The 15,225-nt window shown below is 35.2% G+C and overlaps 1 protein-coding gene across 1 annotated transcript in view; it reads right to left on the reverse strand.

The window, feature by feature from the left end:
• Window positions 1–15,225, reverse strand: part of SNAP91 (synaptosome associated protein 91) — a 121,944-nt gene that overhangs the window by 74,462 nt on the left and 32,257 nt on the right. The window contains exons 3-6 of the mRNA XM_081295944.1: window positions 4,261–4,403; window positions 3,332–3,407; window positions 2,545–2,647; window positions 771–864 (exon numbers count right to left, since the gene is read on the reverse strand). Of these exons, the coding sequence (XP_081152070.1) occupies window positions 771–864; window positions 2,545–2,647; window positions 3,332–3,407; window positions 4,261–4,403 (416 nt within the window). The remainder of the gene's footprint in view (window positions 1–770; window positions 865–2,544; window positions 2,648–3,331; window positions 3,408–4,260; window positions 4,404–15,225) is intronic.

The following is a 15,225-nucleotide window of genomic DNA, read 5'->3' on the forward strand; positions in this document are numbered from 1 at the left end:
AAAAAATGTCTTATTTTCATGAGTCAGGTTTTCTTGTTTAAATTTTTTATTTGGAGTTAACTGTAAATTCACATGCAGTTTTAAGAAGTAACACAGGGAGATCTCATATCCCATCTACCCAGTTTCTCCCAAAGGGAACATCTTAAATTATAGTCAAAAACAATACGACAATGAGGATATTGACAGTGACACAATCAACCAATCTTATTTCCAATTCCCTTGTTTTACTTGTACCCGTTTGTGAGTGTGTATGTAATTAGTTCTATGTGACTTTATCACATGTGTGGCTTAGTGTAGCTGCTGCCACCACAGCCAAATACAGATATAGATTTAAGACACCAATCACTGACACTGCCAGGAAGAACCAAAGATAATTAATTCTCTTTGGTGCAGTGTCACCTAAGCTATCCCCATAAAATGATTTTCAAGGGCAGATCAAGTAAGTTAGCTGCCTGCAGGTAACATCTCGTAGATGACCTCATCCTGTCAAGCACAATAGGAGGCCACCATCGTGCTCAGAACAGAAGGTTCCAAGAATTCAGGACTCATATTTTTCCATGACTTAAACACTTGACAAGCTACTTCCAAACTGGGGTACCCAAATCCTATCTATTGTGCTTAACGGTCTAAGTATTCATCAAATTTATTTAAATGAAGAAAAAAAACCTAAAGCTGCTTCCTGAGGAAATCTCTGGATTTACCTGTAGCCCATCTTCAAAGGAAAGACAATATTGATTATATAAGGAACATTTTTCTGGTGAGATACATACATCAAATTCAAGAAGTGCATCAATTTGTCCCTGCAGTATTGGCATACTCTTTAGTAGCTTCTCAGGAGCCATTGTCCTCATTACGCCATCAGCCCTACAATAAGTTTTAAAAAGAAAAGGATAAAACTTCCTTGCTTACGGGAAATTCAAGATATACATATCACACACACACACACACACACACACACACACACACACACACACACTGTTCCAAGCTATACCCCCTTCCCATGTTCATGTTCATCTTGTGAGGTCAACATGAGGCATTATGAGGTTGTGGCTATTTCCCATTCCTATATCCTCTTGTGCATTCTCAATCCTCAACCACACAGGTGATGCTTTCTTTCTATCTGCACTACTCTCAGGCAGAAAAGCAATGCAGCCTGATAAAAGAGGTCAGTTGAATTTTTGAATAGATTCTTAAAAATCTGTAACACAAATAATAGCCATTTTTTGTTCTTTTGAGAAAGAGATAACATGTCTCGGAAGTCTACAAAACCTGTAGGCCTGGGAATGCTATCACCATCCAGTGAGGAAATGCATGTTGGCATGTACTTGTTGCTCAAATGGAGATGGCAGTTTAGCGGTAGAACACCCGACTGGAGGTTGGTGCTGGAGGGGGCATCAGAAGGGACAGTGTGCCCTATATACATCTGAAAACCTCTTAGGGAGTCCCTGCATTCAGCAATGGTCAAGGAGTGGCAGTATCACAACAGCTGAAGGAAATACCCAGGTTGATAATGGTCACCTTCAGAGTCTCTCCCTTCCCAGCACTGGAGAAAGCATCCCAGAGTGTCCTTAAGGGCCCATACGGGGGTGCACTGTCTTCTAAGAAGGTCATGGACATATTACAGAGAAGTCACAATAAACTGAGAACATCAGGAATGGTGGCAGAAGTCAGAGGATGGTGTATGATCTAGAATCATCTCTAATGATAAGGGATACAGGAAAAAAAAAAACACCCTAGTTTTGTGAAGTATTCACCTAGAAGAAACTGATATATTGAGAAGGCAAGTTTGCATTTTCCATCACTATGCTGAAAAGGTAGCTCAAAGTTAAGTTTAGGTCAGCTATGACAAAGATACAGATATATCTTTTCATGTGGGTTCCTGAAAATAAAAATATTAAATCTTCTACAATACGTTACCATTATTTTAAGTTAGGAACAGATAAAAGATGTGTACAAACTTTTGGCTGAACACTCTTGACGAGATTCAAACATCTATTTAGAGGTAAATAAATGTAATTATGGGTTAAAATTCAAGTATTTCAATGAGGTTTTCTAATCAATAGGTAATATTAATAATTAGTATGATTATGAAATGTGTTTATTTCTTAGGACAGTATTACTTCTTGCAAAACAGATTCCACAACACACGCATTTTAATTTTTACCTCAAAACCCCTGAAATAGCTATTGTCATCTACTGCCACTCTACTTTTAAATACCTCTAGCCAATTCTCTCCCTCTTCAATTATTTAAAGGTGTTCATGTGTTTAAGAATTTGGCATTAATTTTAGTAAATAAAATTTCAGACCATGTAAACTCTGAGCAGCTACTCAGATTTTCTTTGCATGAAGACGTGAACAAAGTAATGCATATGGCAACCTCATGGCTAACTTCTATAACATTATTTATTGATCATCTTTCAGGTGGTTGTAAACTAGGCCTTCATGATCAAAATTAATTGGCACATAAGCTTCGTTAAAATAAATCAAGTATGCTTCAAGGACGTATCCTGTTCCAGTAAACACGGGAAAGAAAAATATCATACCCTTTCTTCACTCTGGCAAAATCAAATGCCATCTGTCTGTATGAGAAAGCCTTTTCATTCAAATATCTACTATAGCGCCTTATGAAGGTAGACATGTCATAACCTAGGGGAGAAGGGAGAGGAAATAAAATTAATTAATAAGATACTTTGTGTAGAACTAAGAATTTTTTTTAACTCCTTAAATGATGAGGTCAAATACTGTATCAGTAGACCTCATTTAAATTCCTATTTCCAGAGCCAAATCAGAATAACTAGTTTAGTTATTCAACCATCCTTGTACACAATGTCTCTTCTGATTTTTCCTTGCATGTTTGTTCACTGTTTCAATAACAACATGTTTCATATTTAATCCAAGTAGCCCTCTGCTAATAGTCTACCTGCTTGATGTGTTCGCTATATAGACAGCCATAAGTATGGTGAATGAACAGATTATTGCATTTCAAACTCTATAAATCTATAAAGGAAATTTCTTTAATATTTAAATCATTAAAAAAAATTTAGATGGCATCTTTCATTTCACTGTCTTCTGCACCTTCATAAACAATCTATGGGTCTAGTATACCCACAGTTAATTTTTAAACTGAACATCAAAAATTATAAAAAATAAAATTAATATGGAGTTGTCTACAATTGAATATTTAAAAATTACTTTTATATAGTTACTTTTATATTTTTCTTAAAATATAAATATAAATATTTATTAAGCTATGAGTTGCAGTGATTCCACATTAATAACCTCCCATTAAACTCAAAGCATTAGCAAAGATAATTATTTAAATATTCTCACCATGGGATCCACTTTTGTCCAAAAAATTGCTGAGATTGAATAATGTATTTCTAGAGGCCAAATACTGAATAAATCTCTGAAAACAAAAATTAGAATTAAATGTCCATATTATCAAATCAGACCTTTAAAAAATTTTTGACCAAAGGGAAGTTTTTTTTTTTAAACAAATTTTCATTGTGATCTCTTTTATTGGTCATAATGTTTTATATTTTTCTGATGTTCTCTAAGGGAGAAAAACTTTTACTAATACCCACTAAATTAGAATTAAATTCTATGATCTTTAATTTCTGCATGTAATAGGAATACTGAAAACTTCATAGAATTTAGTAGGTATTCCATAGAAAAGGAATAATTGTAATTTTATCATTATTTTCCAAAATTAAGTATTTTATAACAGCCATTTTCACTCAAAGGAATAAGGAACATTTTCTAAGGGGAAAATAGTCTTATTGCTCCTCTACCCTAACAACAATTTTTTCCTCACTAATAGGCTTATATAGTATTTATGTTTTAGGCACAAGTAATGTTTAGTATTTTGGTATCTCTAAGACCAGCTCTAACTTAAAATTTATTTTCATAAAAATAACCAAATGGAAGATTATGATTTTTTTAAGAGAGAGAGAGAGAGAGAGAATTTTAATATTTATTTTTTAGCTTTCGGTGGACACAACATTTTTGTTTTTATGTGGTGCTGAGGATCGAACCCGGGCCACACGCATGCCAGGCGAGCGCGATACCCCTTGAGCCACATCCCCAGCCCCAAAGATTATGATTTTGTCTAGGTGATTTTGAACCATGGATTTCTTCTTCTCCAAATTAACAAAAATTTATTAAAGAGCCATACTCTTTTAACATTGCCATATTCTTCCATAAATGCCTTCCTCCTCTACCCACCCACCTCCTCCCAAAAATTAGTTTATCTAGCTTACCTCATTTCCATGCACCATGAGATGATGTGTGGTCACTAAAGCTTTAAACACAACCACCCAGCTGCTATTTGTTGCTCGCTCAAAGAGCGTGTCAGCCATCTGAGGGATATTAACATTGGTCTCATTGGTAGCCTGGATCAAGTCTACAAATTAAAAGACATGAATCAATGGTGTTAACCATTAAATATACAAATTCACTTCAGACTTTAAATATTTAATCCTCTTCACTAAACCATTACTTCAAAATTACTGGTTTAAAAAATTAAACCATAATAGTTTTATAAATAGACACAGTAAGTACATTATTTACCCAATGTATTTATTTATGTATTCTTGAGTTTATTTTTTTTAGTTGAATTCTTTTCTGAATTTTATCTGTTTTTCTTGGACTGATATCATTTTTTAAATTACAAACTTCAGGAGAGCTAAGACTTATGTTAATCTTGTTTTGCTCTAAAAACAATGTCTCAAATGTATAGGCACTTATCCTAAACACCATTTGAAGGCAAAAACTTAAACGTGTTTTTTGAAGCATGATAGCTAAAATTAATCACTGGGATTAATTTTGAAGAGTGCTAATTAATATACTTATCATGTGAGTGTCAGAATAAAAGCAAAGAAAAAAGAATTCCATTATGTTTATCTGAGCTTTCATAGAATATCATGCATGCTTTAAATTACTATGATTTGACCTGAGTTTATAAGACAGTAAAACCTTTAAAATATATTCATGTCCATTTCTATACGACTCCAGGTATAGTGGGGATTATATAGTGCTAAACACGGGGTACTCAGTGTTCAAAAAAAGTGCTTAGTGTCAAAAAGTTATCTGGGGCAAATAAAGGTCATGTGATAAAGAACAAAAGAACAGAATCTAAGCCACACCGAGGCAATGCAGTGGTGAATGCTTCCATGGCACAGATGGACTTCTTAGAACAGCATATACAGCATGGGTTTTATTATAAGCCATATCCACCCTGCAGAGAACCACATGTGATACCCCAATTCCTAGAATATCCCATGCAACAAATGCAAAGACGAATCCACCCTTTTTCTTACTCAAAATTTGCACCCAATAATCATTAAGCTACACATTTACTTTATCTCTATCCACAATAAACAAGGTTTGCAAAAATTGACAGTCCATCACTGAAGTGGCTCTTATTGCTTAAACTTAAGGATATTAGTAATTGTTTGAATTATAAATGGAGAAGATTAAAATAAATATATATAAATTATATATGCTTTATATTTATTTCAAATTCCAGTTTTCACTCATTCCTATACTGTCAATATTTTCCCAGTATTTGCTTTCATTGCAATTCTACTCATCCTTCAGGAAAGCTTTCCTGGTATTTTTTTTAAAATACAGTCCCACAGGTGAACACCCTCTAATTTAACACCAGAATCACTCTGTTCCTGTTGTTTTTTCACATTAGATGCAAACCTGCCACACCAAAACTCCTTAAAGATGGAGGCTGTCACGTTAATGTCTGTTTCCTGTACAGTGCTTCAGAGCTCTGCACAATAAATGATTTTTGAGCAAAATGTACAAAAAACATTCTTCCCCAAAACATAAATACCTCTTTGAAAAAGAAAACCTCACTATGCTATAATATGGTTTCCTGAGATTATATCATGTATCTACTTTGTCCTTAAGATTCTGTGCCAGTCACAAATCTTCTGTTCATTTTATTATTGAACTGGGTTCTATAAACACAGAGGAGACAAATACATGTAGTAAGAGCTAAAATCCTATAAGAGATGAGTAAAGAAAGTCAACATGATAGAGCAGAAAACCCAGATACAGAGCCCAGCTCAAACCCAACTAAATGTGTAATCTGGAAAAATTATTTAATCTCTCTTTAACTCAAGCCTTCATCTTTCAAATGGGCAAATAATTACTACCTTTCAGAATATTATAAAAGCTACAAAATGTCTGAGAGAGTGAGTGCTCGAAATAATCATATGTAAGTACTATTATATACACAGAGCATTTTGAGAATATATTGGGGGCATTAGGAAAGAATCTATGGGGAAGGAAAGTTGAGTGGGTCCCTGAAGTAAGCAATGGGATGGGAGAAAGTGAGAAGGTTAAATTTTTTAACAAGTGTACAAAGTATAAGTCCTTCAAAGGTGTGTATCCTTGGAGAGCCACAGTGATCTGTGGGCTAGGTATGTGTGATATATAGGAAGGAGGACACTTAAGCTGAGGAGTTAGGGAATGGACAATAAAGTGTCATATTTCACACTTGAGAGATTGAATTTCATCTTTTGGATAAAGAGGAGCTCCTTTTAGTCTTTCAGCAGAAAAATACCAGCCCCCCCCCCAAAAAAAACTTGGCTTTTACAGATGACCATTTTATTCAGTGACTATTAAATACCATATGACAGGTATAAGAGAGGCACAGGACAAGGAACAATCTCCTTTGTATGGAAATATGTTCTATAAGATAGGAAAGCAGTTCGTTAAAAAGCCTCGTTGAATCACATTCTGCAACTTGTATTTGGGGTAAAAAATGGGAGTTCATAACCCACTTGAATCAAATGTATGGAAGATGATATGTCATGAGCTTTGTAATGTTTTGAACAACCAATAAAAAAAAAAGCCTCGTTGAGAGTCAGGAATGAAAGAGGTGAAACTGAACTGATGAGAAGGCAGTGCAGATGGAAGGAGATAATGAAAGGAGCAGAAAGATATTTAGGAGATACAATTGACTGGATTTGCAGGTGAGCAAATGAATATTACAAGCGAAGGAAAAGCAATCTAGGACTATTCCAGATTTCTGGGCTGATAGTCTAGTAAATGCTACTTATTGAAAGTGCAGGAAAGTTGGTTTTAAGAGAGACACAAACTATACATATGTATATATATCTCAAGATTTAATGAAAATAATAACTTTTACTGTATGTATGTATATTATATATATATATATATATATATATATATATATATAATTTTTTTGAAATGGGGTCTTTCTGTTCTCCAGGTTGGTCTTAATCTCCTGGAATCAGGTAATCTTCCTGCCTCTGTCTCAGTGTAGTGGGGACTACAGACATGTGCCACTGACCCTGCTATTATACTAATCTTTTTAATATTCTATATCAGAGGCTGGCCTACTATATGCTTACTGGGAAAATCTTGCCAATTTCCTATGTTGGGAAAGTTTTATTGGAATGTAGCCATGTTCATTTATTTATATATCATCTGAGGCTGCTTTCACACTACAATGACATAGTTGAATAGTTATAACAAATTCAGTTTCAACTCAACTCAGTGATCCATGAGCCCAAAATATTTGTTATCTGAGCCTTCATAGAAAATGTTTGCTGTCCTGCTCTATGTCACTAAATGGGAAGTGTGCGTAAAACTTTTGTGATGCATAAAAGGATCAATAGCTGTTTCACAGCAAAGCAACTCCAGATTGAATTGAGGTGAACTACCTATTTTTTTCCTGAACCACTATTTTCACTTTAAAAAATGTTTGACAGACTTCAAACTATAGTGATTCAGACTTAGAACAGAGTGGGAGATATTTTTTCAAAGATTAAAAAAAAGTGAGCTTGTGACTTCAAAGAAAATGACAGTACTAGTTATCAATGACAAAATTTAATCTTTCAAACAAGCATCAAAATTTTAAACAACTCTCCCACAGCAAGCTTGACATATTTCCTGTTTTCAGAAAAAATCTTTTGATATTATTGGTGACATTAATTTCATTTATCAATAATTATGTAATGAAATGTGTAAACGTTTGAAAGATATGAATAACTCAATAAACTAATATTTTCCAATGACTAGTGAATAATGTTACAAAATGATGCATGGGTAAAAGATCCATTCAAAGTACAAGACAGACCAACAGACTTTAATATGACAGAATACAAAATGTTCACAGATGTGGTTCAGATTCAACAATGCAACTTCTTTTTAAGAAACTGTCTCTTGGACAGTTGTGTAGTACCAAAGAAGAATATTCAAAAATTTCTGAAAAGGCTATTTAGATAGTTCTATTTCCAACCACATACGTTTGTAAGGCCAAATTTTATTCCTATATTCAAATGAAATAATACATTCCAGCAGATTGAATATAGGAATAGAGAAACAGTCTTCTATTGAGAAAGACACTGAGGAGATTTGTGAAATTATAAAACAATACCACCATTCTCACTAGTTTTCTTCATTTGGAAAATAATGATTTCCCCTAAAAGTATAATTTGTGTTAACATGTCAATAGGTTTATTATTGTCATTTAAAAGTGAATATTTTAAAACTTTCCCAGTTTTAGTTTCTAATAAAGTAAATATCTGACATAAGCAAAAGCTCTCAATACATAAACAAAAGTTCCTCAATAACTTAAGAGCATAAAAGAGTCTTGAAATCAGTTTAGAACTGCTATTTTCATATGTACCTAGAAAGAGAACTGTTCAGTAGTGGGGCATGCACACATTTAACTTGAAAATATTTTTTCATAGTAATGACATCAAATTATAGTCTTACTAGTAGATTATGTATGTTTCTACTGCTCCACTTCCTCACCATCACCACCAACAACAACAACAAAAAAAACTGGTTTCCATTTAAAGAATTTTTAAAAAATTAAATGAAAGCAAAATATAGCTATAAACTGCAGAAAAAATATTCTTGAAATCCAAGAGAATTTAAATGCTTCTTGTCATATTTGAGTCCTCAGAAATAAAAGTTTTAAACTTAGGAAGACATAGCTGGTATCTTTTTGATAGTTTGAAAAACAGCTTTACTGAAGTATAGTTTACCAAAAAAAAAAAAAGCCCTACACATATTATAATGCATACTATTGGATAAAATTTAGAAAAATGCATTCATAAAATTTTCACAAAAAAATAAAGAAATGAACCTAAGTCAACCCTCATGGTTTCTTCATGCCCCTTTAACATTCTTTCTTCCCCCTCCTTACTCCCTTCCCTACTGCCCCTTGGCAACCACCAATTTAATTTCAGTCAATGTAAATTAGTTTACATTTTCTAAATTTTATATAAAGAGAATCAAACTATTCTTTGGTGGGGAAGAGGTCTAAATTCCTGTGGTCAGCAATATTATCTGGAGATTCACTCACCTTGTTACCTGTATCAATAGCTCAGACCCTTTTTATTGCTGAGATATGTTTCCATAACACAAACATACCAAAATTGTTTCCTTATTTACAAGATAATGAAATTTGAGGGTAATTCCAGTGCTATTACATAAAGTTGTTATGAGTATTTATACACAATTACTCATAAAATAAATGGATATATGCTTTCATTTCCCTGGGGTAATTGCCTAGGAGTAGACTAGTTGAGTAATTTTTGATATTTGAGAAACTACTTCCAAAACATTTCTATCATGTTACATTCCCAGCAGTGTATGAATGTTCCAGTTGTTGTACATCCTTGCCAAGTTTGGATATGGTCTTTTTAATTTGGTTTGCCATTCTAACAGGTGTGGTATGCATCTCATGGTGGCTTTTCTTTGCATTTCCCTAATGACTAATGATGTTATTTAATACACCTTTGTTTAGTTTTATTCAGTTGTTCTGGGCAGGAGTGTATATACTGACCCTCCTTGTTGTACCATCTTGCCACAAATTATGCATCTCTCTTTTGGGAGATTTTAAGCAACTGAAAATTTATCTTAGAAAACCTCTTTGAGGTAAGATAACTCATTCACAAGAACATGAAAGAAATAGTTGTAGTGGGAAAATAACTTTTAGTCATTGTAAACAATTGTTCACTAAAATAAAAAATAGCAACTAATCTAAACAGTGCTCCAATCTGTGGCTACTTATATCTTTTAGATTAGATAGGCCTTATTAGAGGGCCTTCATTACCTCTTGCTTGGACTGCTCTATGATCTCTTCTCTGGATCACCTCCAGCAAAATTAGATATATTTGTGGCAAATTAACTACCCAAGAGTAATCTTCTGAGCCCAGTGCAGTGGTGCACGCCTATAATACAGGCTAGGGAGGCTGAGGCAGGAGGATGGTGAGTTCAACGCTAGCCTCAGCAAAAGTGAGGTGCTAAGTAACTCAGTGAGACTCTGTCTCAAAATACAAAAAATAGGGCTGGGGATGTGCCTCAGTGGTCGAGTGTCCCTGAGCAATCCCCAAGTACCCTCCACACACACAAAAAAAGGAAAAGAGTAATTTTGTCCATTGAATTAAATATGAATAATTCAAGTTTATACTTTATACCTTAAAACTTGAGCAAAAGATATTTAATTAAAGTATAAGTTTAAGTATAGGGTTTCTATCTTATACTTTATCTTGAGGATAAGGCCTTTCTTTAGAAGATTCAACTACCTTCTTGATATCTTCTCTGCCATAAATTACAATACCTTTTTGTGCTGTTCTCAGTTCCTAGAATGTTTCTGCTATCACCCTACTGAGGTTTTATGTCCCAGGGTCAATCTCAAATAGTTAAATTTCCTTTAATAATTCTTATCATGGAGCCTTTTCTGATAGATATTGCCTTCAAATGGAAGAGAGACTTCAATCTTCTCTTCCAGGCAGCCTAGGAAGCAAGTTCACAGCCTGACTCTGCTACTTAAGTTAGCTGGATCATTCTGTGGCTCTATTTATGCACTTAGCAATGAGGATGACATTAACTACCTTACAGAACAGACAATGTCATTTATGCTAATTCTTACCTTATATACCACTGTTGTAGTCCTTATTACACAGAACTATAGTAATTAGTTTATATGTCTCTCCTCCACTAGAGCTACAGGTTCTAAAGGTAGGAATGAAGTCATATCTATATCTTTGGATCCTTGAAACCTAACACAGGCCTTGATGTATATAACTGACATATATAAAACACAATAATTCGAGATGGTTATAACTGGCTTATTATCTGTCTCAATCTAAAATAATTTAAAAATTAATGGTAGGTATTAGAAGAAATTTTCCTTTAATAATTCTTACCAGATATAATTGAATCAAAAATTAGGATTAGTTACTCTCTGTTTCATTGTTATATATACTTTTGTCAGCAGCCTAAATTTAGAAAGGCATCCTCTATTACATCTAAAAATCTCAGTCCTAAGTTTAATTATATGATTTATAAAGCTCTACTGGGACAAGTTCCCTTTGACTGAATGCCAGAAAGAAGAACAAATATTGGCCATTTTTTTAGCATAATATCATTGTCTAACTCTGAGCTTCCACAAAAAGAAAATAAGAAGCTATACAACAAAGTCCAGTGACAGACTAATATACAATTTTATCACATAGTAGCAGCTCACACTATGTGTCACATGAACTAATATATATGCAAAATTATATACTAGTTATTTTAAATTTATTTTTCCTTTCCCTCTTTCCTTTCCTCCATCCTCCCATTATAGAATAATTTTTACATCCCCCTCATAATTCATTGCTGAATTCTCAGCCCCAATGTAACAGTATGAGGAAGGGTCCTTTGGAAGGTGATTAGGTCATAAGGGTGAAGCTCCCAGGAAAGGAATTAGTGCCCTTCTAAAATGGACCTGAGAGAGTTCCTTAGTTCTTTGTGCTATATGGGGACACAATGAGAAGTCAGAAGTCTGTGATCTAGAAGACCCTCACCAGAGCCTGGCCATGCTAGACTTCCAATCTCTAGAACTATAAGAAATAAATTTCTGCTGTTTTTTTTATTCTAAAAACAAAAACTACTACCCACCCTCCCTTACTTCTTGGCTATCTCTTGTTAGTTGAGAAGCTTAAACCCACAAACACTTGTAAACAGAAACAAATTCTTCCAATTTGGACAATACAAAAAAAATGATGTGGATGATTCAGAAGTTTTTCTTGTCAGCCTTAGTACAAATGACAGACATGAATGTTATCTCACCAATAGCTATTTCTTTCCCTCTTCTGCATCAGAAGAATCCTGTCCCTGTCTATGCCCTACCTGTCAGAAAGCTAACATGTCACTTCAGGGCAATCCTGGCTTCCTCATAGATAGAAGTATGAGCAGCAGTCTGCTGGGGTCACTTGGGAAAAAACTTTCCTTTGTAATACAGAGATGCATGAAAACTAAATACATCTCCATTCCCTCAAAAGGCTATAGCTGTGTATGTGTGTGAGATCATGACCACCTCAGGATAGGAGGCCAGACTTCACCAATTAGCTGAAGTAGCAGAGAGAAAACATGGAAAACACCTGGGTCTGCATGATACTTGTGGGGTCCACCTTCAGACTTACTGTTAAGGAAGATAGCAAATCATGTTAAGCCCTTAGTTTGAACACTCTGTTACAAATAGCCAAATACCTGCTAATAGATAGAAACTGAAACATGACACAGCAAAACAAAAGAACCAGGCCCATGACTTCTAAGGTATCTTCCAATTCTAACACCTTTTGTCTATCTCGCTGCTCCTTAATATCTCCAGGCATCTGGGGTTACTTGCTTAGAAGTTTAGCTTCAGTGAGTTGATTACAGGAACTAGAAAGAGGGTAATGGAAAGTATTATATTTTAGGAAAGAGTGAAGGACTACTTTATTCTCATGGAGAAAGAGCACCTGATAATGTGACAAGAATTTATATGGTGTAAATCTTGCATACAGAAGTTCTGAGGTAAGATGGGGAAGACTGGGAAGAAAAAGACCCTGAAGAAGGGGGCTGGATCTCCCATTCACTTCCCAAAAGAAGAGAGGGTGAGAAGTTCTGGGAGAACTGGGGCACATCTTGGAGAGGTTAAGGGTTCTCCATAAAATGAAATTATCCAGTGGGGGCTTGCAGGGAGTGACACCTAAAGAGGAGATGCTGACAGCTACACAAATGAGAGCAAAGGAAAGGACAGCAAGAGCAAAAGAAGATGGCCCTGAAGTGTAGGTGACAGGAATGAAAATGGTGAGAAATAAAAGAATAGACACTAAGTTCAGAGAGGGAAAGGAAAAGCATCTTGTAAATGTGCCAACACGATGGCTTTTATTTGCATAACATTTTTCTTTAACTAGAAAGGTATGAAATGGGAGCTTTTTAACATTTTGCTTAACTTAATACAACTGAATAATTTATTTGTATTTTTATATTACTGCACGTGATCTTCCATGAAACTTAGTTTCTAGAGTATTTGAGTAACTTCTTTCATCTCAAAGGAACAAATATATATATTCTATAATTTTTGTAGTCCTTTGTAAAAATATATACAGAAAAAATCCCTGTTATGCTATTTATTCTCGGATAGGATTTTGGCACATTAAAAATTAGGAGATGTAATATATAGCACAGTTATCTAGTTAAGATTTGGAAGTCAGGCCAGACCTACTTTAATTACTTTCTATTAGTTAATAACTGTGTGACCTTGAGCAAAGCTGCCTCTTTGAGCCTCCATTTTGTCATTATTATGATGGGGATAATAAAAGCACCTATCTGGCAGCTGTTTTACTAAACTGGATAAGACAAGCAAAGTATTCAGCACAGGCCCTGATATCTTATAAGGAGTGTGTGTGTGTGTGTGTGTGTGTGTGTGTGTGTGTGTAGCGAAAACATACAATTATAATTAGTCACCTTTGGCTACCTATATTGAAAAGGACTTGGCATACTTTGTTAATTAATTCAATTGATTCATTTATTAATAAATAACTACAGTGTTCCCGGCACTGTTTTATTAGCTAGAGATAGAGCAAGGAACAGAACAGACATGGGTCTGCCTTCAAGGAGCTCACATTCTCTAAGGGAGAGGACATAGAGAAACTAGATATACAATGTCAGGCAGAGATGAGAAGCCTAATGAAAAATAAAGAAAATAACAGGGTGGGTGAATAATACAAAGATAGGCAGATACAGATAGTTGGTATTATTTCAGATAGGGTGACCAGAAAAGGCCTCTTGGAGGAAATGACATTCAAAGAGACCAAAATTCAGGGTCAATCAATCATCATGGGAAGGACTGTTACAAGCAGGGGCAACAGTAAATGCAAAGGCCTGGAGATGAAGACACACTTGACAGGTTCAAGACAAAGCAAGAAAACCAGTGTAACGGGAGAGAGTTGCCAAATAGAGATATGGTCAGGTTCCTGATAGCTCAGTGTGTCACAGATCACAGGAAAGATTTACTATTCCACTCAAAACATTTTGAGAAGTTGCTGGAACCTTTAGATCAGGGGAGTGAGGCAACCCAGTTTATATTTTGAAGAATTGTTGTGGCAACTCTAAGGAGCACAGACTCTGTGGGGAGAATGGAGTTAAAGAAACAAAGCAGGTGATTTCAATAGTTCAGGTGAGAGGGGAGGATGGGATTGTCCCAGTGCAGCAATAGTAGAAAACAAAAGGTAGGACTGCAGATATTCCAAAGGTTGAGCCAAGAGGAATAGCCGATAGACTGGATGGGTGGGTGGGAAGTTTGGGGACAGGTATAAGGTACTGAGAGGAATCAAGAATGATGAGCTTGTAGCACTTGAACAGCTGGATGAATTGTCTTCTGCACCATCTCTGGAAAAAAGAAAGAGAAGTGCAGAGACGCGGCATGTGCCTGTACTTGGTTTCTCTTTCCATCAACTTCTGTTGTCACTCTCTTTGACCTTACTTGAGAGGCATCTCCATGCTCTGTCCTGATCATGTTTGAGCTACATCCAATGGCAAGTCCACTGTCAACACAGCACATGAAAGCAAAGTTTCAGAGTCCATCCGTCGTTTAAGAAGCACTGGCAAACTGTACCCCCAAATGTTCTAAACATGGTCCAATTTGAGCTTCAGGCATTAGCAACTTCACAAAATAAACATTATGCATTATTGAGCATGACTCCAGAATGCAGCCCCATGACTTAGCTCCAAATATCCCAACTGCCCACATGAGTTGAAAACCAGGGTCACATACTACTATGCCTTTGGAGTGGTGCAGTGGGGTGGAGGAAAGAAAGTAGCCCTTGTGCCAAGTACTGCCAATCCCTGGGATTACAGAAAATTTTTACCAACAAAAATTGGAACATTATGTTTTTGTCCTTCAGGATTTGTATATA

The sequence above is a fragment of the Spermophilus citellus genome, assembly GCF_964194105.1.
Source record: "Spermophilus citellus genome assembly, chromosome: 5".
In the NCBI taxonomy this organism is placed as follows: Eukaryota; Metazoa; Chordata; class Mammalia; order Rodentia; family Sciuridae; genus Spermophilus; species Spermophilus citellus.